This window comes from Pangasianodon hypophthalmus, chromosome 21 (genome assembly GCF_027358585.1).
Source record: "Pangasianodon hypophthalmus isolate fPanHyp1 chromosome 21, fPanHyp1.pri, whole genome shotgun sequence".
In the NCBI taxonomy this organism is placed as follows: domain Eukaryota; kingdom Metazoa; phylum Chordata; class Actinopteri; order Siluriformes; family Pangasiidae; genus Pangasianodon; species Pangasianodon hypophthalmus.
The window spans coordinates 10228222-10252565 of NC_069730.1; the positions used below are offsets into that span (position 1 = coordinate 10228222).

General features: G+C 36.8%; 2 protein-coding genes across 4 annotated transcripts in view; both read left to right on the plus strand.

Moving 5' to 3' along the window:
• The window catches only part of lig1 (ligase I, DNA, ATP-dependent), a 30408-nt gene extending 25597 nt beyond the window's left edge, over nucleotides 1-4811 (plus strand). The window contains exons 24-27 of the mRNA XM_026925529.3: nucleotides 2960-3013; nucleotides 3224-3367; nucleotides 3887-3979; nucleotides 4541-4811. Coding sequence (XP_026781330.1) covers nucleotides 2960-3013; nucleotides 3224-3367; nucleotides 3887-3979; nucleotides 4541-4615 — 366 coding nt within the window. The 3' untranslated portion in view covers nucleotides 4616-4811. The remainder of the gene's footprint in view (nucleotides 1-2959; nucleotides 3014-3223; nucleotides 3368-3886; nucleotides 3980-4540) is intronic.
• An 8858-nt stretch (nucleotides 4812-13669) lies between these two features.
• On the plus strand, nucleotides 13670-24344 carry mpz (myelin protein zero). Of its 3 annotated transcripts, none has more exons than XM_026925570.3 (6): nucleotides 13670-13860; nucleotides 16123-16286; nucleotides 16955-17168; nucleotides 17481-17610; nucleotides 17908-17956; nucleotides 20562-24344. In XM_026925570.3, the coding sequence occupies exons 1-6, from the start codon at nucleotides 13815-13817 to the stop codon at nucleotides 20643-20645; spliced, it is 687 nt and encodes a 228-aa protein (XP_026781371.1). In that variant the 5' UTR covers nucleotides 13670-13814; the 3' UTR covers nucleotides 20646-24344. The 3 variants fall into 3 exon arrangements, with proteins under 3 accessions (XP_026781371.1, XP_026781373.1, XP_026781372.1); XM_026925572.3 differs by having other exon boundaries at nucleotides 22218-24344; XM_026925571.3 differs by lacking the exon at nucleotides 20562-24344 and adding an exon at nucleotides 20277-20555.

Sequence of the window (24344 nt, forward strand, 5' to 3'; positions counted from 1 at the left end):
TGAAGGAGTGATGGATGGTGCTAAATACAGGGCAATTCTTGAAGAAAACCTGTTTCAGGCTGCCCAAGAGATGTGACTGGGAAGGAAGTTCACCTTCCAGCAGGACAATTACCCTAAACACACTGCTAAAGCAGCACTCAAATGGTTTAGGGAGAAACATTTAAATGTGTTGGGATGGCCCAGTCAATGCCCAGATCTCAATCCAATAGAGAATCTGTGGTCTGACTTAAAGACTGCTGTACACCAGCGGAACTCATCCAACTTAAAGGAGTTGGAGCAGTTTTGCCTGGAAGAATGGGCAAAAATCCCAGTGGCTAGATGTGCTAAGCTCATACAGACATACCCAAAGAGACTTGCAGCTGTAATTGCTGCAAAAGGTGGCTCTACAAAGTATTAACTTTGAGAGAGTTAATAGTTATGCACACTCAAGTTTTCTGTTTTTTGGTCTTATTTTTTGTTTGCTTCACAACAAAAATATTTTGCATCTCAGAAATTGTAAGCATGTTGTGTAAATCAAATGTAAATCATTTGAAAATCAATCCATTTAAATTCCAGGTTGTAATGCAACAAAATAGGACAAAGGCAAAGGGGGTGAATACTTTTGCAAGGCACTGTAAGCCAAGCACAGGCATGAAGATATATAAATGAGGCAAGGAAACAGGTATCAGGTCTGACAGTAAGTACATCAACAAAGAAAATATGGAATGTGATCTGAAGAATAGAAGGTAACAGGCAGATTACAAGTAAAAACACCTATTAACTCAAAAACATGAAATAGCAAACATTAGTAAAAAAAAACCTTCAAAAGGAATTCTTCAGTAGAAAACTATCATCTGAAAATTCAGAGAATTCAGGTGATTTAAACTTTTGCACCAAAAAATATAGAACTATACAACCAACCTTTCTCTATGGAAGAACTCTTTAAAATCCTTACAGAGCTGTCATGATCCTGCAGTTGGACTGGACAAAGTTCATTATCAATTTCTAAAGGACTTACCACACAACATCTTATCTGTCCTCCTGGAAAATTTTAATGATGTCTGGAAGTCAGGTAATATTCCACCTTCCTGGCAAGAAGCAGCAATCATACCTACACCCAAACCAGGCAAGGAACACAGTGACCCCAACAACTACCATCCAGTAGCTTTGACAAGTTCTATGTGTAAAACCATGGAGAGGGTGGTAAATAAACGGCTTGTCTGGAAGTTGGAGTCTGATCACCAGTTAACTGACTGGTAGAGGAATAAGTACTCTAGACCACCTTATTAAATTGGCGTTGTATGTCTGTGATGATTTTATTAAAAAAGAACATGTGGTAGCAGTTTACTTTGACCTGAAAAAAGCATATGACACTACCTGGAAATAAGGGATTCTAAGAGACTTACATAAAATGGGGTTCAGGGGCAATCTGCCTATTTTTATCTCCAGGTTTATGTCTAACAGATGTTTTGGAGTTCAAATATGTGTCAAATTGCCAAACACAAGAACAAGGAGTATCTCAAGGCAGTATCCTTTCTGGTACTGTGTTTATGATTGAAAGACAATTGCAATTATGTATAAACCAAGTAAATGAATGGTCAGTTGAAAATGGTTTTAGATTCTCTAAAACCAAAACTGTATGTATCCACTTCTGTCTTCTGCAGTCTTTGCCTCATGACCCGGCACTGTTCATTGATAGAGAACCTGTCAAAGTGGTCAAAGAAGCTAAATTTCTAGGCCTACTCTGGGGTAATAAATGAATCTCTCATTTAAAGTCACTAAGGAACAGATGCTTAAGCACACTGAACATTACTAAAATACTAGCAAAAACAAAATGGGGTGCAGATTGCACTGTTCTTCTGTGGCAATACAGACTGCTAATAAAGAGTCTAGACATAAGAGTCTAGAATAAGATAAAGTCAAATCTACACAACCCAGCTTATAAACCAAACTTCTATCCACAATATGGGGCTGAAACCTTTCTGCATATATATCGACAGCATGTCTTTGACATAATACACCTCTTGCCTTACTATAACCCTATATACACAGATGGGTCAAAAATAAACAATCAAGTATTTGCAGCAGCAGTAAACAGCCACTAACACTACGGCATTCGTATTCCAGGCCAAAGTTCCATTTTTACAGCAGAAGCCTGTGCTTGATTTCTTGCCCTGAAACATATTGAAAATGCAAAAGAATGAAACTTCATAGTGTATACTAATTCAAAATCCTGCCTTCAAGCACTGGAATCTTTGAAGATAGAGCTTAATTAAAGCAAATCAGTTAAGAAGACACAATACAGCACAGTTTTCTGCTTGTTTCCGGGACATAGTGACATTTTTGGTAATGAGCAAGCAGACATTGCTGCAGACAAAGCCCTGATGGAAATAACCAGAGAGTGCAAAATCCCGCCTTCCGGTCTTAAGCCCTTAATCAACCATTATATATTAGTCAAATGGCAAGCAGAATGGAAGAATGTCAAAATAACAAATTAATTCTAGACATGATCAAGTGGTGTACACAAGGTGCCGTATAGGCCACACCAGACTGACCCATGGATATTTATTGAAAATGTCAATATTTTAACACTCCCCTGACTGTTAAACATATATTTTTCTGGTCTTCCCTTTTTTCAAAGACATGAGACAAAGCCTTTTATCAGGACTTTTAGAGAGTTGTCATGTTGCACAGAAATGTTTGATTTTTTAAAAGCTGAATTTTATTGAATGTTTGATTAATATCTATATTTGCCATGAAATAGCCACTGAAGCTGCTATGGCAATAAACTTAAATACAAACAATCTTCATTCTGTTGAGCATAAACCTCAGCTCTTTTGCACCTTAATGTCTGCTGGCAAACAGGTGCTTTAATCAACTTCACCTACATTTTAAGCTTACAGTGTAAGTTATCCAGATAAAGCTGTTTGTTGCTGTTTGTGTGAATTTAAAGAATCTTAAACAACTTTTGGTTTTGTAGATAGGAACAGGCTTCAAAGATGAAGATCTGGAGCAGCATTACAATTTCTTAAAGGTGCAGTAGTATTCACTTAATTTCTGTTTAACCAAATGTATTCTTGTAAATAAATGTGAAAATTTTCTTAATAATAAAAGCAATAACAATAGAGAAGTTCATAGATTTCTCAAATTTACATATTTGCTACTACCCATCAATTATTAATTCCAATTAGTTGATGTTAATTTGTAATAAATGTACAAAATTATAAAGTAATGTATTTCTCAGGAACACATCCTTCCTAAGCCCCGCCCCTACTACAGAGTGGATCAATCTGCAGAGCCAGATGTTTGGCTGGATGCTGTACAAGTGTGGGAAGTGAAATGTGCTGATCTGTCACTGTCTCCGGTGTACAAAGCAGCAATGGGATTGGTCAGTTTCAATTAGGGCCCAACTGTATCAGAAGTTATATTCATGTAATTACTCTGTACCTGCTCCTTACAGGGGCATTTCGGCCTCTAGTAGTATAGAATTTAAAGATTCAGTGAGGCTGTACAATATATTGTTTGATTATGCCCAGTAGCTACAGTATGCAAATGTGCATTCTCATTTGCATAAAGGATTTGTGAGCATCCTACACAGTATTAAATGTTCTGCATGAATGTTTATTCAATAGTATGCAAGTCAGTCTTTAACCTTGTCATTTATAGAGTTCACCCATGTATTTTTAATATTGCAAGGCATATTGCAATTGCAGTGTGGTATTTTGTCCATATTTTGCTCTCCTAATTCCAAGAGTCTGTACTTTTGTCCAGATCATCGTACTTAGAAAGAGGAGAACCAAGTTTCCAATTTCATCTTTGCAAAGCAGATTGTTAGCAATGTATCCTTTCCGTATTACAAGTATTAGTAATAATTGACTCGACATGAATCACTTCTTTTGTCCACTAGGTGGACCCAGACAAAGGGATTTCCCTTCGCTTTCCTCGATTCCTTCGCATCAGAGATGACAAGAAACCAGAGGATGCTACTACAGGAGCGCAGGTAATAGAAAATACACTGGAAAACAATTTGGATTCCAGTCACAGAATTATTTGGTGTAATGAGCCCACTGGGCGGCATAACGTGGTTTAAAAACTGTCCCTAAGACACTGCCAAACTACAGATAGTGCATTGTTTTTCATGTGAACATTGTGGTGAGGGATGAATTGGAATGCTTGGTTCTAAATGTGTAAAGCCAATTGAGAATAGGAAAAAATGTCACGTTATATATAATATTTTGCAGTACATACTATGATTCTGGTTTAAATTCAGGCTTCTGCTCCACCCCAGCCCCGTTTCTTTGAAAGGCAACACAGGGGATGGGTTCTGTTGATTTGTTAATGTTTACATTGCAATTGTATTGAGCAGCAGACTCTTAAAAAATTGCAAACAACTTTAAATTAATTCATAAAGTCATAAAGATTATATTTGCAGTTTCATAACTGATACCAATTGATATATACTTTATATGTAGCAGTCAGTGTGTACAAAACAAAATTGCCACCAATTGGTTTGCTGGGTCACATCAGTTGGTATTGCACTCTCTCTTTCTCTGTCTCTCAGATTGCTGATCTCTACAGAAAGCAGCAGCAGATTCAGAATCAAGGAGAAAAGGATGATCTAGAGGATTACTACTGATCTCTGCCTTCTGATTGGCTCCTGCAGTCTCAGATTTATTCGCAGCTGTATAAAGTTTAGGCAGACTATTCATGCAGGCTGTATCATTTAATGATTACTTTTTTGTTTCTGTAATTATTTTAAATGAAAGTACAAATCAGAATTGTACATAGGACATAGTCTTTAAAATAAAGAAATAAACCTTTTATAAACTGCTCCCCCTTATTCTGTTGTCTTTTGAGAATGTACATAAGCTGTGAAATGGCAAAGCTTTGGATTTATTGGGAAATTTTGCAGTTTCTACATGGCAAATGTTCTTCTTTTACCAAAAAAAAAAAAAATTGGTTTAATAAGATAAAATAAGCTAAATCTTATTAAGATATGGAAATGTTTACGACAGATGTGAAGAATAAGATGGGTAAAATGAAAAGTACAAGTAGAATAAATGGTGCATTTTATTTATAGACTAAATATCTACTGCAGTGTGTACCGAAACCCGCAGTTTTCTCAGTAGATGGATATTTTTCTAGCATGCTGAAGGCGTGGATGCAAAGTGAGTTTACATAGTTAAGAGCTTTGACAGGGCATCTACAATCAGGTCCATAAATATTTGGACATTAACAAAGTTATGGTTATTTTAGCTGTATACCACATTATATTGGAGTTGAAATTAAATATGAGCCCAAGGTGCAGACCTTCTGCTTTAATATGAGGGTATTTACATCCAAATCAGGTGAACGGTGTTAGAATTACAGCACTTTTCATGTTGTTGCTCCTTTTTAAGCGACCAAAATTAATTGGACAATTGGTTGCTCAGCTGTTCCCTGGACAGGCGTGTTATTCCCTCATTATTTCTCTTACAAGTAAACAGATAAAAGGTCTAAATTTGATTTCAAGTGTGGTGTTTGCATTTGGAATCTGTTGCTGTTAGCCTTCAACAATATAAAGTCCACAGAGCTGTTATTGCCACTGAAGCATCATTAGGCTGAAAAATCAAAACAAACCCATCAGTGAAAAAGCAAAAATCAACTATTTGGTACATTCTTAAAAACAAAGAATGCATTAGTGAGCTCAGTAACACAAAGGACCCAGAAGGCCATGGAAATAAGTCTACCTAGTTGTTTCTTAATGAATTTGCAGATTTCATGTAGATTCAGTAGGGATTAATCAGAACATAAGAGGACCCACTCATAATGGTGGACACTCTTGATTTTATAATAAAATTTGGATTAAATGTAGAAAATACTGTCACACTACCCCAGTCTGATTTAGTCATAATATATGCGCTTTGCCATGCTACTGCATCAAATGTACATTCACCACTGTACATAGTTTTATATGTAATCTTGGATCACCATTGGATCACCATTCAACCCCTCAGATCTTGACCAAGAAATTGAATGTTTCGAGTCAATGTTCTGCTACAGTCTAGATAAAGTAACCCTGCTTAAAAAGAAAAATAATTAGAAAAAAAAAAATTAAAAAGACCATTCGGAAATTAGAACTTAAATGGTGTCAAACTAAATTGGTAGTATTCCAAATTACATAGAAGGAGAGCCTTCTCAGTTGTAGCACTGCTAAATCGGCATATCTCTTTACCCTAATAGAAGATAACAAAAACAATCCTAGATTCTTATTAAATACTGTAGCAAAATTAACTAGAAACAAGACAACCACAGAATCATACACACTATCAGTATATCAGTATGTATTAGTGATGAATTTATGAATTTTTTTCAATGACAAAATTGAAAGTAGGCACAAAATTCAGACTCTTAATTTAAAACTAGGCAAGTTTATAACTGACCATGTAGATTACAATATAACGGCATCAGATCAGCAATTATAATGCTTTACTCCCCTTCAAGAGACTGAACTAATTTCACTTATTTCCTCGTGAAAAATCAACTTGTGTACTAGATCCCTACACATTTCTTCAAACGGATACTACCACAAGCTATTGAACCCCTATTAAAAATAATCAATTCTCCCCATAGCACTGGCTATGTACCTGAATTTTTTAAACTTGGAGTTATCAAACCAAGTTATTAAAAAAAAAGACATACCTCAACCCCTGTCAGATCTTCAACTATGGGCCAATATTAAACCTTCCCTTTATCACTAAGATCCTAGAAAAGAGCCATCACAATTTGGCCCTTGTCAAAGTCTCTCTAATCCTTACACTTGCCCATTTTTCCTGTTTCCAACACATCAACTTCGAGAAGCGACTGTTCACTTGCTGCCTAATATATCTCAACCCTTGACAGGTGCTATTGTAACGAGATAATCAATATTATTCACTTCACCTGTCAGTGGTCATAATGTTATGGCTGATACACAGGAATAACATTTATGAAATCCATCAGTCAGGATTTAGGCCTCATCACAGCACTGGTTAAAGTGGTAAATGACTTACTACTTGCCTCCGATCAGGGTGTCCTTGCTTGTGTTGCTTGACCTTGGTGCAGCTTTTGGTGACTTCTCTATGTATACTATAGTAAAGTTTGATGTCCCTCAAGGCTCTGGTCTCCTCCATATATGCTAATATGGGTACAGTTATTCATAAACATGGTATTGGCTTCCTCTGTTATGCTGATGACACACAGTTATATGTTTCAGCAAAGCCAGATGAGAGACACTTGGGGTTTCATTTATCAAAATGTACGTAAAACAAATACTAAATGCGCATGTAAGATGCACAAGACGCACAAGAATATTGGTAAATATAGTGTGTACACAGCTGTACACAGTGGCCATTAATAAATCCCACACATTCTAAACTGATGTGCTTATGCATAGCCACACTTATGCCCTCAAATTGCCATATATGGTGTATTGCAGTGTGCGCGATATGAATGAAGGTAAGGCGTGTCATTATTTGACTCGTAGTTTGTTGGTAAAATGCCAGTACCATCGCCAATTTCTCTTTGAAATGTACCTGTAGCTAAAAGCCCTAGAAGAGTGATCAACTAAAACTGCACTGGGCAAATGAAACCGACTGACGATCGACTCCTCACTCTCAGCATAGAGTGGTGTTAAACACACCTTCCCTCTGCAAAGCTGCATGAGCCACATCTTCAAAAAAATTTTTTACATTCATCTGTCTGTATCTCATGAGCACCGAAATCAGTAACTACTCGAAAGAAAAAAGTTATTTACCTCTAGGCTAGATAAATGTAATGCTTTGCTGTCTGGATGTTCCAGTAGGTGCATAAACAAGCTCCAGTTAATCCAGAATGCAGCAGAACCAGAAAATATGACCACATGACCCCTATCTTATCCATATTACATTGGCTCCCAGTAAAGTTTTGCGTTGATTATAAAATACTACTTTCGACTTATAAAGTGCTGAATGGCCACGTGCCACAGTACCTGAGCGTACATTTGGTCTTTTATGATCTGCGACACCTGCTTCTGGCTCTTTGTTGCACCACTGCAAAGACGACCCCCCCCCCCAACACACACACACCCCCACACTGGGTTTTAGTCTTTAAGTTTAGGCTGAAAACCAAGTTGTTTAGTCAAACCTTTTGTTAACATATATTTTTTAACCTTAGGGAAAGGTGCAGATCTGGAAGGTTCATGGCCATAGAGTGTTTTGGTTAACTGGGAGATTTGGATGCTGTCGCATATACCCACATCCACCCCAAGAGACTTAAAACTCTAATGATGCTCATACTCAAGCTCCTTTTAACACACTTAGCACTGCTTTATAGTATACAGTTATAGTATACAGTTATATAATTCCACTATCCGGTGTCATCCAGATGAGGATGGGTTCCCTTTTGAGTCTGGTTCCTCTCAAGGTTTCTGTTAGAACTGAGCTGGGGAAAAAAGGTTTTAAATTTAATGCCCCTACAATGTGGAACAACTTACAGGAACACTTAAAGCTGTGCTACTGTGCTCCCTTCGCTGGTCGAATTTTCTGGCACTATAAATAATTTTGAGTACAGTCATACTGGAAATTGCTTTTGTGATACTTGACTGTTCAACTATGATTTTTCTATTTCTTTTGATTGATTTTTATTTTTCCAATAATTCTTCCCATCTAGTGTTAATTGTTTTTATGTCTTTCGCTGCCTTCTTGACCAGGTCACTCTTGTAAAAGAGATTTTATCTCAATGAGTTTTTATCCTGGTTAAATAAAGGTTACTACTTGTTCTTGTTGTCTCAGGGAGATTTTCCTTGCCATTGTTGCCTTGGGCTTGCTCATTAGGGCTAAATTTAAATTGTAAATCCTTGATGCTGTTCAAACCCGTAGACAGAGAGAAGGTCAAATAAACCCCAATTTATTTTGTTTTCCTTCAACCATTTCTATGATATTGAGCTGGTAGAGACAACCAGATTTTGTAAGTCTAGCTGCAAAACAGCCCCAAATAATCAATGAACACAATAAATCATCACTTTGCATGTAGGCACTATACTTTTTTGTTTATCTTTTGTGTTCAGAGCTATATATACATATATAGTATATACATAAAAAAAAGGAAAGGCCAAAGGCAAGGAATGAGAGCAATTTGCATGTAATTAAGTTTTCCATGGAATGACGTGTTTCCATTTATTTTCAACATTATCAAAGTTATTATGCATATAAGAACTGTCAAATTAAATCAAATGGCTACTTAAATTAAAATGATTTGGGAGAGTAAAGTTCAGAAATTAACAACAACAACCAAAAAAAACCTGCAATGGATCCAATAATAAATAGCCAAAATATTTCTGTACACATTCTATCAATGAGCCTTTGAACAGTTGAATTATGTTTATAAAATAAGATCTGCACCGAAGGGGTCTGAATTTATTTATTTATTTATTTATTTATTTATTTTCACAGTGGGGCCTCTGACTGCAAATGTTTGAGAACCCCTGCCCTAGAGGACAGATATCCTGTAAAATAGGACTCAACCCAAAAAATGCTGACTAACTAGGCAGCCAAATGTCACAAATGTAGAATGTTGATATATTGTATAATTGAATATCAGCATATGCCTAATATATATGTCTACATGATCTTAATTATATGTGAGTTCTCCATGTCTTTTATGAAAAAGAAGTGTTACACATTTCTTTCTTACATGATTGTGTGTATGGATGCTCAAAAGAATATTTTTCCTCTTGAGAATTTAATGACAGACTGGTTGAAAGCTGAAGTATGTGTTTTTGTCTGAGATGATATTTCCACAGAATACTGATCTAGCACTCAAACACTCTCAAGAGAGAAAATGCCCCTTCTACAGCATTTCAGATATTGTGTGAGGAAACATAAGGCAAAAATGAAAGAAAGAAAAATGACTTCCACATTCTTTCTGAAGTGTGTTTGTTGCCTGTCTCTGTCTGTCTCTGTGTCTCTCTTCTTTTCCTCACTCCTATCACTCCTACACCACTGCAGGGCTTTCTGAAAACAATAAGTTGCCTTTCAAACGAGAACAATAGCTTTTCTCCTCTTTTGCCTTCGCTCCCCATCCCTTCGTCTGGCTCCCTCTCTCCATCCCTCATCCCGTGCTCCCTGTGACATCCCTGCCATGAGAGGGATGAGGAGAGAGAAAGACAGATCGCCCCTTTGTCCTGAAATGACCCTGTTAAATGTCACCGCTATACACACACACACTACAGGCATTTGACTTTTTGCAGTTTGATGATGTCAGCCATTCTCAACTACACTAATAACTCTCATGGAACAATCTCTTGCTGTGGTGTGTATGGTGTGATGGTGTGAGTGTGTACTGTGTGTTTTTAAAATCTGTAAATGCTCATTTTGAAATATGTATACAATACAATATACATACAGTATATTCTCTTATCACAACTTAATCAATAATGCATTCTCCTAAGTAAAATGTACACACATATGCATGCTCATATTATTAAAATATACATACATATATAATGTAAGCTCACATTATAAAATGTGTCTGTGTGTTTTAGCAATTACTGTATGTATTTCTTTATATTTACTGTATGAAAGTTGTGAAGTGAGCATCAAGATAGTATTGTCATATTGTGTTTTTGGATGTCTATTTATTTATTTGAAGTGAGCTTGTATTGCTTGTATGTGTGATGTGTGCACATTCATTGCTCTTTAGTCAAGTTTGGTGTGGGTTTTAATTGGTCAGCAGTGCTTCCCCAAAATGCAGTATTTTCACTGAAAAAGTCATCCATGACAAATGTACGAGTGTGTGTGTGTGTGTGAGAGAGAGAGAGAGAGAGAGAGAGAGAGATTATATCTCTATATGATTATTTGCTGCTGGAGTATGATTCAGTTGCCTCGTACTTCAGAATGCATATGTTGATTTCGTTCAGTTACAAGTTTTTCTCTCAGATATTCACACTGATGGTGTGTTAGACTCTGTAGTGCTCAAAGCTCTGTGCGCTACAGAGTCTAACACACCATCAGTGTGAATATCTGAGAGAGCAACTTGGAAGAACAAAAATGGATAGCCTAGGCACTACTAGGCTTTCATAGATTATTTTATGTTTTTGAGGATTTGCATTTTTTAATTTTTTTTTTTTTTTTTTTTTTTTTTTTTTTTAGTTTTTTTTGTTGCATAATATATTTTTTTAAATGAATGATGTGAATTCATTGATCTTCTAACCAATGTTGTGTAAGGAATCCTTTTTGCTTGTTTATTTTGATCTTTTTTCTTTCTATCAAGTAAAATATGAGTAAGGAGTTTTAACAGGTGTGCTGTAAGTGAGGAAGTCCTGAGTAATTCATTGGGGCAGGGACAAACAGGGCCGTCTGTGTCTTAATGCAGAGACCGGTGGGTTGTAGTATGGTCCAGTTTTTCTCAGAGGCTCAGGATTTTTAGCATTGGCCCTGGTTTTTAGGTTTAACTGTTTTAATATCATTGTTGTCATTTTGGCTTGGCTGAACAACAAAATGAACAGAACTAGAGTACAACCTGAACTGCAAGTATAAAGGAACAAGAGTCAGTAACAACTGTAATCATATTAAACAACAATAACAACATTAAAAACAGTAACAACAATAATTAGCAAGTTATAAATGGTTAAAGGTAGCAGTCATAGCTCTTCTTACAAACTAATTAATATGGAATTCAATTAAATTGTCCTTTTACAATTATTGTAAAAGGACAATTCAATTAAATTTGATTAAATTCAAATTCAGTTAAATTGTCCTTTTACAATTATTTTTAAACGTGTGACTGGGATTTTTGCTGTGATGCTTGTGAAGAAGGTTACATTTACATCTAGTGCTTTTAACAATAGATATTGTCACAAAACAGCTTTACAGAAATCCAATGTAGATTTAGAGCCCTAATGAGCAAGCCAGTGGTGACAGTGGCAAGGAAAACCTGAAGCAGACCAGACTTGAAAGAGAATCTATCCTCCTCTGGGTGACAAAGGATAGTGGGTATAAATCATTACAGTCTACAGTTGTCCTTAGTATAGTGATTCATTTCTAATGTAATTATCATTGATTGAACTATAGACTGTAATGATTATAAATTACACATAAATTAAAACATTGTATGTTTTGGCAACACGAACATTTTCAGTTAATCTCCCAGAGTTTCCTGTCCACAATGAAACATGAAAGTGACAGAAAATTGGCATGCTGGATATGTGGATTGAATATCAGACCACTGATCTTTACGTAGACATATTCATATGTTTTGACAACATGAACAGTTATGATCATTTAAAACTTTATGCATTTCAATGAGTTCCACCATTTTGGAATTGTGGAGATCACATACCAAGCATGTGCCATCACTTTAAAAGTCTATTTTTTTCTTTTCACACTCTAACACAAAAACAGCATTTTCAGACATTTATTAATTTGCAGGACCACACCCCAGCACCTCTCCCTGTAACAAACATACAAACAAACAACACTTTTTGTCCTAAGGCAGGATACATTTTAAGTAAATAGTTAAGTGGTTATGAGTTATGGGCCTCACAAGGTGCTTCTAAAAGGTCCTGAAATATGTTAAGATCACTGTTGTTACACATTCTCTCTAATAATTTTCGTCAATCCAGTGTCTTTGTGTCCTTATCTCAACCCATCTATTTCTAGCTGCTCTCTCTGTCCTTTTGTTTTGTCCATATTACTGGAAGAGGAGGAGTGAAGAAAGAATGCAAAGCTTTGTCTGGAGAGACAGAACTGGCAGTAGGACTCTCTCTCTAACTCCTTGCATTGTTTTGACTGGCAGACGTCAGCAGAGGAGAGGAATCTAGAGAGAGAGAAGAAATGGAGGGATGAAAGAGAAGGCTTTGTCTAATATTATTTGTTTGTGTCCTAGTGAAAGGGCACCACTCTCTCTCTCTCTCTCTCTCTCTCTCTCTCCCTCTGTTTTTCTGTGTCTCTGTGACACCTTGAATCACATCAGAATTCTTTTTTTTTTTTTTATACTTTAGAAAACCTGTTACTGCTATTGATCACCACTTTAGTCACAGTGCAATAATGACAGACTTTATAAAGTCTAAGATTTTATATTTGTACCTGTGTTTGTATGTATTGGATTTGCAATACACCAAAAAGAACCTAATATCTTTCATATGTGAATCCCCATGATTGCATTATTTAAAAGTCTTTGGTGTATAATAGCATCTGCAGCAAGAAGTGCCATGGATTAAAGATGAGTCATGGTCTGCTGGTGATGACATCAAGAGAAGAGATATAATGATGTGTCAGTTACACCATAATCTCTCTCTCTCTCTCTCTCTCTCTCTCTCTCTCTCACACACACACACAGAGCTGATGTTAAACCATCTCAGTCATTAAACCTTTAAAGTTGCCTTTTAAAGCTTCAGCTTTGAAAATGGAAAATGAAGCGAGCGAAGAGTTTTAGTTCTTCTTTTTAATATCTCTGCAACATTACTGAATTATCATTTTGAGTAAATGGAGAGCTGGAGAGAGAGAGAGAGAGAGAGAGAGAGAGAGAGAGAGAGAGAAATGGAAAATAAAGAATTACAGAGATAAAGTATTACTAGTTTAGGGCGTGGCTTAGGGCTGGAGAAAGAGGGAGCAAGTGATGGATAGAGGACAGGCAGAACTGAAAAAAGAAGGCAGTCCTAGGGTAGGACCTGACTTAGGGGTGTGGTTGGATATAAACTCTGAGTCTGCACACACTTGCCCGGGTGCCCCTCAACCTCACTCCCTCCATCCCTACATTTTTCCTCCACTTTCCTCATCTTTGATCCTCTGCTTTCTGGTCTTCCACAAGCTGTCCAGCAGAAACATCAGACAGAAAGCATGCTAACTCTACTGGTGCTCACATCTGTGGTGCTGTTCAGTGCAGGTAAACAAAACTTTACATTGCCATACAGGTAGGATTTCTAAGCAGCAAGTTTCCATTATTACTTTGCAATGGCCTGTTTTTGCAATATCTCTGCCAATGTAATGATTTTGCAATGATTTAAAAAAAAATTATATTTATGGTAATGTTATATTTTTCATATAACTGCGTAGTAAGGTTTTTTATACTTTTAACCAGGGTGGAACACTAAATAATTCAGTGTGATCACTATAAAACCTAATATCACAATTTTTGTATGAACGCATTACACTTACACATTTTCAATGAGGGTGATATTAACTGTTATACTAAAGCAGTAAAAATAATTTTTTATTATATTTGTACATTATTAATATACTTATTTATTCTTTGTAACATTTTATCAGACACGCAAAATATTACATTGTTATAACTATGGTATACCTATTTCACTCTTAATTGAATTTACAAATTCACCTCACTGGTTTTTGCCTGAACTGTATTCATTAATCCTGCTTGGCACCTTTGTGGTTGCTGGTTGGTAAATAAGGGCCAGTACTAACTACTTCATTAAATTGCCTTTTTTATGTAACTTAATTTTATTTGTCTATATTTTGCATTTACAAATGGAATATTCTGCTATTTTGAAAAGAGGTAGATTTTAATAACAAAATAAATGAAATTAAATAAATTATACCTCATAAATAGCATGAGGTATTATTCTATTTTATTTTTTTAATTCTTTCTATCTGGTTTATAGGAATTACATCTACCTTGTCTCTACACTAAGTGGTCCTTTCATCAGGTCCACCTAGTATGTAGGTCACTTTGTAGGTATATACCGCTAATGACTGTGACCCATTTATTTCTCGGTTGCCTCTACTCAGTGGAAAGGGGACCACTATGGCATGCGCTGTGCTCAGGCGGAAAAGTGTTAATGGGATTTTAAATGGTGTGTACCCTTACTAGCCATGTTCTTACACCACACCAACCTTGCTGGGACACCTTGTAGGTGTACAGTTACAGACCATATCTCATCAGGTTCAGTTTTTGTTACTTGTCCTCTAGCCCTTTGTCAGTGGTCAGATTTTGACCAGAGCACTGTCATTGGCTAGATACTTTTGGTGAACTGTTTTTTAACCCAACAGTGACATTATTTACTAAATCATTTCTGGGTATTGATCCTTTGGATGAGGGAGTTGAGGGGCTAGCTGGGACTTGTGCATAGCAATGTTGATAGTTGAGGCACTAGTTGTGCAGTTGGGCATAGTAATCCAAGCAAGATATATATATATATATATATATATATATATATATATATATATATATATATATATATATATATATATATATATATATATAAATCAGAACTTCTTTGATGATTATGATCAAATTACCTTTTTTTTAAAATATGTCTTTTTATTTTTTAAATATGTCTTTTAAAGTCTTTCTTTGTTCAGGTTCATCTTAAAAGGGAAGAATGACAGAAACAATTAAATAATTGCATTACATTTGAGAATTTTTAGTGTGTAAGAGCACAAAGGAGCTACCTAGACTTTGGGTCGATATTGATACTCCACCTCTTCTGCCTGTGTGACTTCTCCGGTGAATTTCAGCTTAGTGGTCTGTTTAATCTTTGTCCTATTTCATCAAAATCAGAAAAAAAAATTTTTTTTTAAAATTTACATTTATTTATTAGGCTTTTATCCAAAATTACAGAGGCAGAATGTTTATAGAACTGTCTATTCATAGAGCTGTTAAAGAAACTGACAGTCATACTGTGTAGTGCTGCAAGTTTCCACAAATTGACCAGATAACAGCACAAGGTAGAAGGAACAGAGAGCAAAAAAATTAAACAGAAGGATTTGGCAAAGATATATTGTTAAATTAGAATAGGAGTGCTCTTTACACACACATATATATATTCACACAGAATCACATAAACAGCCACTACACATGAAGGCTGGAGTAAGTCCTAATGCTCAGGACTGTTACACACATTAGTCATGAAGCTTTCCATTAAACTATAAACAACCTTACAAGTCATAGAAGAATTAATTTGTATACATTGGAATGCACAATACAGGACATAATAGAGAACATATCTAGATTTATACACACCTGAGTCTGTGCACAAGTGATTAATTTCTTGAATAATTTTAATCCTTTAGTTGGCTGTTTTGTTTCAAATATATTTAGTCTGTGTGGTCCATAAAGAACATTTCAACATCAATATGTAATTTGTGCTATAGCGGTGATTAAGTTGATACTCTGTGTGTGTGTTAGCTCCCCAGTCAGAGGCTATAGTGGTGTATACTGGCTGGGAGAGGCATGCTTTGGTAGGCTCGGATATCCGGCTTTCCTGCTCTTTCTTCTCATGGCGATGGACTTCTGATGATGTCACCTTCTCATGGAGCTACAGGCCAGATGGGGCGAAAGACAGCATCTCTGTACGTACACACATACATGTATACACATACACATGTGCTCGTCTCACTTTCTCCATGAGTTATTTACACAATTGCTTTTTTAAACCAGAAGGATTTTCAGTTCATATAGTTTAATTACATGGAAGCACATTACAGACAAACTCTATATTAAGTACTACAGAGTTACACCCAAGTATATTTGCTGAATTTTAAATAGAGATAAAAAATTATTTGGAAGGTAAAAATAGCTTGTTCTTTTAGTAACATTGTTAGAAATGTTATAAACTGTTTTTTTCCCCTGTTTTTTTCCTCTTTATACTTTATTGTAATAGTCCCACACCGTTTTATGAGGGAACTCTGCTCACAATTTCATGTGCATGTTTATTTACTATTGGTACTGATACTGATAGTGCAGATTAGGCATGGTTTTCTTTGCACTTATGATGATCCTGAGTATATTAGCCTAGCAAATAACTATATTATGGCAAATATGGTTGTTGATATCTTGTTCATTTTTGTGCTTGTTGATGGCACTGATAATGATGAATAATGGCACAAAAGTCACAATGCTAATGTTCTAAGTTGATAGATCAGTCACTTGTGAATTTCTCCTTGGTTCTGCCCATTAATTAAGTATAATTCTGATGTTTATTTATGTCTCGATTATGTCTGGTTTTATGATTGGTCAGATTTTCCACTACACAAATGGAGTTCCCTATGTGGACAATAAAGGGCCATTCCGGGACCGCCTGGAGTTTGTGGGCAACCCAGCTCGTCGCGATGGCTCTATCCTTATCCGAAATCTGGACTTTGCTGACAATGGAACCTTCACCTGTGATGCCAAGAACCCTCCAGACATAGTGGGCCGACCCTCCAGCGTACGACTTCTGGTATTTGAGAAAAGTATGAAATCACTATGATTGCCCTTTCTGTTGTTCTCAACATCATGTTAATTTAGCCAGACTATTCAAATTCAAATTCAAATTTTATTGGTCACACACAACTCTACATAGTATGACATGCAGTGAAATGAATAAAAACAGAATTTACATAAACCAGAATTTACTTACATACAAGTAGAAATAGTATTAAAAAAAATAATATAAAGGATATAAATGATAGATGGCAGATGACATTTGACATTAAAAATGTTCTTCCATCCTCTCCTCTATCTCTTCTTCACATCACTCTCACTTTTCCCCTCATTCTGTTCAGTCCCAATTCAGGCCGGCGTGATCACAGGTGCGATTATCGGGGTGGTTTTGGGTTTGCTGATCCTGGTGGTGGCCATCTACTATCTGATGCGCTTCTTGGTGGCCCGACGTGTCTTCAGCTTGAGTGTGAGGTCAGTCTGGGAGTGCCTGCTGCGTCAAGCGCATCCTGAACCTCTGCCTGGCATTGACACACATACACACATACACACACAAACCCTCACTAAGATCATGCCCAAGTCCCCACAGGTTTCAAAAAAAAGTACGCACATTCAGGTGCATACCTTCAACAAGGCTAAAGCCCATCATTTCCCTAGTCATGGCACAATATTTGCCAAGGCCTGAACCCCTGCCCCATTTTCTAGTGTGGTTAAAATGAAGAGCTTAACATACGGTTCAATGCTCACACTATGTTTATGTTTTCTTCTCAGCAAACATGGCAAGAAAGGCAAAGGGAAAGAGGGAGCCCAGCAAAAACAGGCAAGTGTTCACCTGCTGCTACCTGCACCACACACACACACGAACACATGAGCACACATGAAAAGACTAGCCTACACACACCAGTTCTGATACCAATAACCCTGGCTGCTTTGGCTCCTGTAAAGAACTCCTCTTCTGGTCTTCTCCTCACTTGCTCCACCTGTGATTGGAAAGTTCACACTTTACTATAAGCCTAAATTCTTAAGTACACACTCCAAATAAGAATATATTACACAGGTCAGGTGACGAAAAATTAGATGAAGTCATGGCTAATAAGTTACTTAAGTTGTCTATATTATTACTGAATTGGGAAATATTGAATTATTGAACAATGCTAGTTTTGATCAATCATTATCATTATCAGTAATTGATTCAATAGCATGTATCTTAATAATAACAGGGGATCTATAGAGTCTTTCACTATGATGCATGCTACTGGCAAGCTAGAAACAGCAGAAAGTAGGCACAATTCTATATTGCTACCTATAACAAATTCAGCTCTCTACCTGCTACCCAAGGCTGAGACAGCAGGCAGAGGACAAGGTCAAAGTTCAATATCTACCTCTATGTTTGTTCTCCTCTATGTAATGCCAGCTATAGAAAAACCACCATGCCAAAAACAAATCTTTATTTATAGCTGCGATCCAATGTTTTTTTTTAAAAAAACTAGTTCCCTGTTAGTGTTATCTTTAATATATTTGAATGTTTGTCATTTTTAATTGCAAGCTCTAGCATCTTTAGCATTTGTGTAATTATCACAGACAAGAATTTAAAGATTTTTTTTGTGTACTGAGAAAAGAACAAAATACACACTTACTTGAAACTCACTAATAATAGTCTATAGGTCTAAAGGTTATTGTTGGACTTTTCACCACCTGACTATACATATAATGCAAATTCTGTGTTTTTGTTTTGTAATATCTCTGTCTACATTGGTAATAGATAAACAAAAATTATTTTCTCTGATAAAGTAGTTTCATTTTCAGTTCCAAAACACTGGAGTATTCCTTTAGTGTCACATTATTGGAGGGCTTTGATTTACATGCAACTTAGCTGATTTAACTATTAAAACACTTTTGCCAAATTAAATATTTGTAGACAGATCAGTTAAATAGCTGAGATCTTCTGTAGTATAATTTTCCAGTTATTACCATTTTCCAATTACTTTATACTGTCTCAAGCTGGCATTCAATTGGAGTCCAACATGCCATGATATTCATACACGCACACCTCATTTCTGCTTCTCCATGTTTTCACTCCACACATTCTTTCATCCCTTTATTTATTCTTTCACTTTCATCCCACTTTCCTCTTCCTGCCCTTTTGTAATTCTCCTCTCTGCAGGTGCGCATTAAGATGCAGATTATTGTCTTTTATGACTTGATTTAAAAGCAGAGGAATCATATACAGTCAACATGCTACCTCTCATTTGAAGTAGTTGTGGACAACCAAAGTAAATAGACTGAAAGAGAAGTCCAGGTCTTTACAGTATGTCTATCTATCTATCTATCTATCTATCTATCTATCTATTGTCATCATTCACCTCATATATTTGTGCGTTGCCTCCTGTCAGCTTCAATCTTTGTTTCTTTCTTGTTCCCTTCTTTCTTTTTCTCTCTCCCTCTGTCTGCTAAAGTCCAATATCCGCCCTTTCTTCAAGTTCAATTGCAAAGTCAGGTGACTGAGTAGTATAACCTCACAGGTTTCTGTTCTGCAGACAGGAAATGATATTTTTGTTTAAGATTTAAAATCTTTAAAGCACTTACTGCAAGGAACTAGTGAAAACCAAAAAAGCACCTTACCAGTTATGCACTAATCTCAGAGACTGAATGGGAGAGACTTGGGAGAATGGGAGAATATACAATATATGATCAAAGTAATGTAAAGGATAAATTACAGATGTAAAGGATAATGTCTGCATTAAAACAGAATGGCCCTTAAAGACCTGCAGAATAATAATCATGATTCATTTTCATCTATGAATCAGATGCATGACTATGAACAGAAATCTTGAAATCTTTAGAACTTCGTATTAGTCAAAAATGCTATTATGGACGTATTATGAAATTAATCTCATTTACTAAGGGCCATAATCAGTTTTGTTATTATACATTACAGTGTAAAGATCAATGTTAAATGCTAAAATCAATGTAATAAATGCTAATATCAATGTAATATCAATTCTTTATTACATAAATTGAGCCTTGTTATTCATTCATAAGGGTCAGGCTCAGGTGTGTGTGTGTGTAGGTGCTGTGATGTCATGCTGCCACTCTCTGTCGGACTGACTGACGGCTTCCTGTTTTGTCCTCCCTTCCAGAAACCAAAGGTTCCCCCCGTTTACCTCTCCTTCTAATGGCTCGTTCTCGGTTTTCCCCTTTTCCATCTCTTTCTTCTTCTCTTTCTCTCTGCCGCTTTCTTGTTCTCCTTCTCTACTTCTGTTAATCTTCACACCTTGCATCATATAACAAAACACCTCTTCTGTACTCTCTCTCTCTCGCTATGGCTCTCTCTCTTGCTCTTTCCTTTTTCTCACTCTCTTTCTCCCTTACTCCTGCCATAGTGACTCTATCCTCCCCTCCCCACGGTCCCTCTCTCTCCCCAGGCTTCTGTCGTGGTGGATCCTGCAAAGCAGAAGGCGCCAGCATCTGAGAAGAAGAAGCAAGAGGCGCGCAGAGAAAAGAAATAGGGCTTCGCGAGCAGAGAGCTAGAGTTCCAGGAACAAGCACCTGGAGAAGGCAGGAAAGACAGGAAGGACAGGGTTCTTATGACCATTGAGCTAGAGCTCATTAAACAAGAGCATACAGGAGGAGGAGAAGAGAAGCCCAAACATAGCCCTGCTGCTCTTCTCTCCACCCTGTCCAAGCTCTCACACAAAATCACTCTTGGCTGAGCGAGTGAAGGATGCAAGAAGCGTGTAGAGGAGAAAAGGCCTTAAAGAGGAGGAATTGGGAGGATGAGTAGTCCCACATCTGTAAATTCAGTTTTAAGTGCAGACCTGTGGTGTAGTTTCACAGTGTATTATAGGACTCACAGGAGCCATTGAACATACCCTGTGCCACTGATTTTTTATGACCCATTGAGTAAAACCCATTTGGCATCAAAAACCATAAACATTACAGGGTGCTGCTTTAAATATTTAGGGCAAGAGCTAAATGCTCTCACAACTCTTTCTTTCTATGAAACACACACACACACGCTGGTTCACTGGTGTGGCAGAACAGTGACACATAACATTATTCTGCTATCTCTCTATCTAACACGGCCATACTCTCTCTGTGGATAATGTGCAGTGTGATGACCATCTCACACCACGTTGTGTGCCCACATAAGCACATACATGCAAACATACACAAAAAATCCTTTAAAATCCGTTTTGACCGATTTTTTCTGCTGATCTCGGAAAAGATTTTTTCCTGTTTTATCCCTTTTCCACTGACACTGTGCTGATGTCAGAGCTATTGTAAAAAACAGCAAAACCTATTATGTAATGGGCCACTTAGCACTGGAGTCAAGCCATAATGTAATCAGATTTAGAAGTTTCCCAGTAAATGGTGTAAAATTAGTTACGATTGTGGAAGATTTTACACTTTGTAAAATTGGCTTTGAGAATGCCTTTTACCAAGCCACATCCAGAATATTTACAAAGCACAAATATTTACATAGAGAGATAGATTTGGATTAGGTTTAGATTAGATTAGGTTTTAATTATTTTAGCTATTTATTCTATGTGTTTAATGGTGCTAGGAACTTTTGTTAGTATTAACATTAGGAATGTAGCTCCAGTTTAATTTGTTGCAGTTGCCAGTAAAACAATGCTTCCTCCATGGACTGATTGAGTCATGGTCAGGATATTTGATTTTGCTAGTTATTTACCAATGATCTTTTGAACTTCCTGCACCATTCATGTATTTTTTTTAAACAGGTTGCTCATTATGGTGCTGGAATCAGATCTATTTTACTGGTGGAGAAGCAGCACTCTTTGCACTGAATCACCTTAAATTATTTGTAGCACCAGCACCTTGTTGAGGGAAAAGGTCTGTTTCTGTCCTTTATTGACTGCCTGGAATCTATGCTTTAACTGTTCCTTCTTTTTTTCTCTTCTCCCCTCCCTCTCTCTTTTTATGCTCTTTCCTGTCCTCTTCATCTGTTTCTCTTTCCTTCATTTCAAACACTTATTTCTGATTTCTCTCATCAATTGCGTAATGTCATAAACACTTGATCCACTGGTGCTACGGCATCATTTCCTGTTTCACTGTAGGCTGGTCCTTCAAAGTAGCCATGCCTACCCTTTTTTATATTCATTGCTTAAGGACTAAACAAAAGAACGTAGGCCAAACCCACGCAGAAAATGTACACGTAGATGCATGATCCAATTCTAGAAATCAGAATCAGAGAAAAAGTACTGCCATCAAAAACTTTCACATACCCGTCATGATATTTTAGAACAATTTATACTCCAGAGCACTGTTCCTCACCATGTACGCACGAGGCTAGTAGCGGCCCCTGGAGGGCAACCTAGCGGAGACTGAGTGAAATCCCCAACATAGACACAAGTCTCTAAAATATCATAAAAATGTGTTTTAATGATCAACATGTTGTGTTTCATATAACTTCACCACTTGGTGGAACTACTTCAATTTTAGACTAGAGGTCAGCTGTGTTTCAGTAACATGCTCACATAAAATGCATAAAGTGAAACTGGACCAAGATTACTTCTACCTATCCACCTTTTAAACTGAACTGTTGCCCCCTGACTCTTTTTTTTTGGGTTGGTTTGCCCCTTCTCTGAAATTTAGTGAAGAACACTGCTCTAGTACAACATCCATCTGCAGGACAAACTTTAAATCCATGCAGTGTACAGCTGCTACACCCATGACTTAGGAAGGAGTGTGTGTTTGCATGTGTGTGCTGCTCTGACTGTAGTGACTGAAACCCTCAGAATGAAGTTGATACTGCTAGCAGAGTTTGTGCACACACACAAATATGCACGTGCTTGCGCACGCACACACGCGCACACACACACACACACACACACACGAGAGAGTGGGGACTGCAACAGAGTCACTGTATAATAAAACACAAAAGACAAAACTATGTTAATTCAAACAGAATCAGCCTAATCTTTTGCCTCCCCACTCTCTCTCTCCCTCTTTCCTCTATTTCATTTTCATTTTCTTTTTCACTGACTCAGTCTTCTTTGACCTGAGGTGAGTGTTTATTTTTTTCCCCTTCCTCTCAACACATTGCACACCATTTCAAGCTACCATGTTGTATTTCCATTACTGTTCCTTTCATAAAACCTCCATTCTTCCACTCCTTTACCGTCTTTCATCCATCTCTCGCTCTTCTTGATTTGAACAATACTCTGTTCATTCCTGCCACCTCCTGCCCACAACAAGAAAACTCTCCTTTGGCCTTCTGATGATGCCAAAGCCAAAATGCTAATATAGTTGCCTAGCTCTCTGCTGACTGCGAACGATGAATTTCTTTTCCCATGTTTGTGTGCATATGTTTAGTGCAACATGTCTATAACCTGTCAAAATGTTAAGAGAACAAAACATTGAAGCAAAAATGGATTCTGTCTTTGTACGTACCTAATGCTAGTTATGACATGCCGTGCAATAGTTTACTGGACCTGTGTGGGAAACAGAGATGTAATTTGTATTTAATGATATTTATATATGCATTTTTGACTGACATGGTAGGATTCATATGGCTTTTTTTTTTTTTATCACAGTCTTAGTATCCTAGGCTATAGGAAGTAATGGTGTGGAAACCAGCAAGGCAAGAAGTCATTAAGTTAGTGATTGCATAAAATGTTATAACCTGCATAAAATATTTATAATCTGGAACAAGGACTTGAGGGGAATTCACATTGGAGTGGAACGTCAAGCCAAAGTCCATTGAACATCACAATCGCAAGATATGATTCTCCCACCAAGTCTTCGTCCCTCAAACACACTGTGAGCTATGGATGGGCTTGGATTCGGAACATAGTAGGGGTTAAGTGTGTAAGACAACTGTAAGGTGCAACTAGGACGTGTAGGGTTGCTGCACACTTGAGTGAAAGTCAGATGCTTTTTATGCATTTCTGAATAGATATGGAACAGCCACCTGCTTCCCTCCATTAAACCTACATTAAAATATGGAATCATTTCCATGTTGTATGTATCATGTACTTGTATATGTATTAGTGAGGACTTCTGATAACTCTCCCTTTCCTCAAATGCATTTTACAGTTTCTAATCCTTTATATGTTTAATTTGGTGTTAACCTCACTAGGCTATTAGAGTTTATTGTTATGTGAAATGTATTGTAAAAAGGAAATAAAGCTTGAGTTAAAATCAATCATTTAAGAAACAAATAAATTCAGAGGTCATATGTA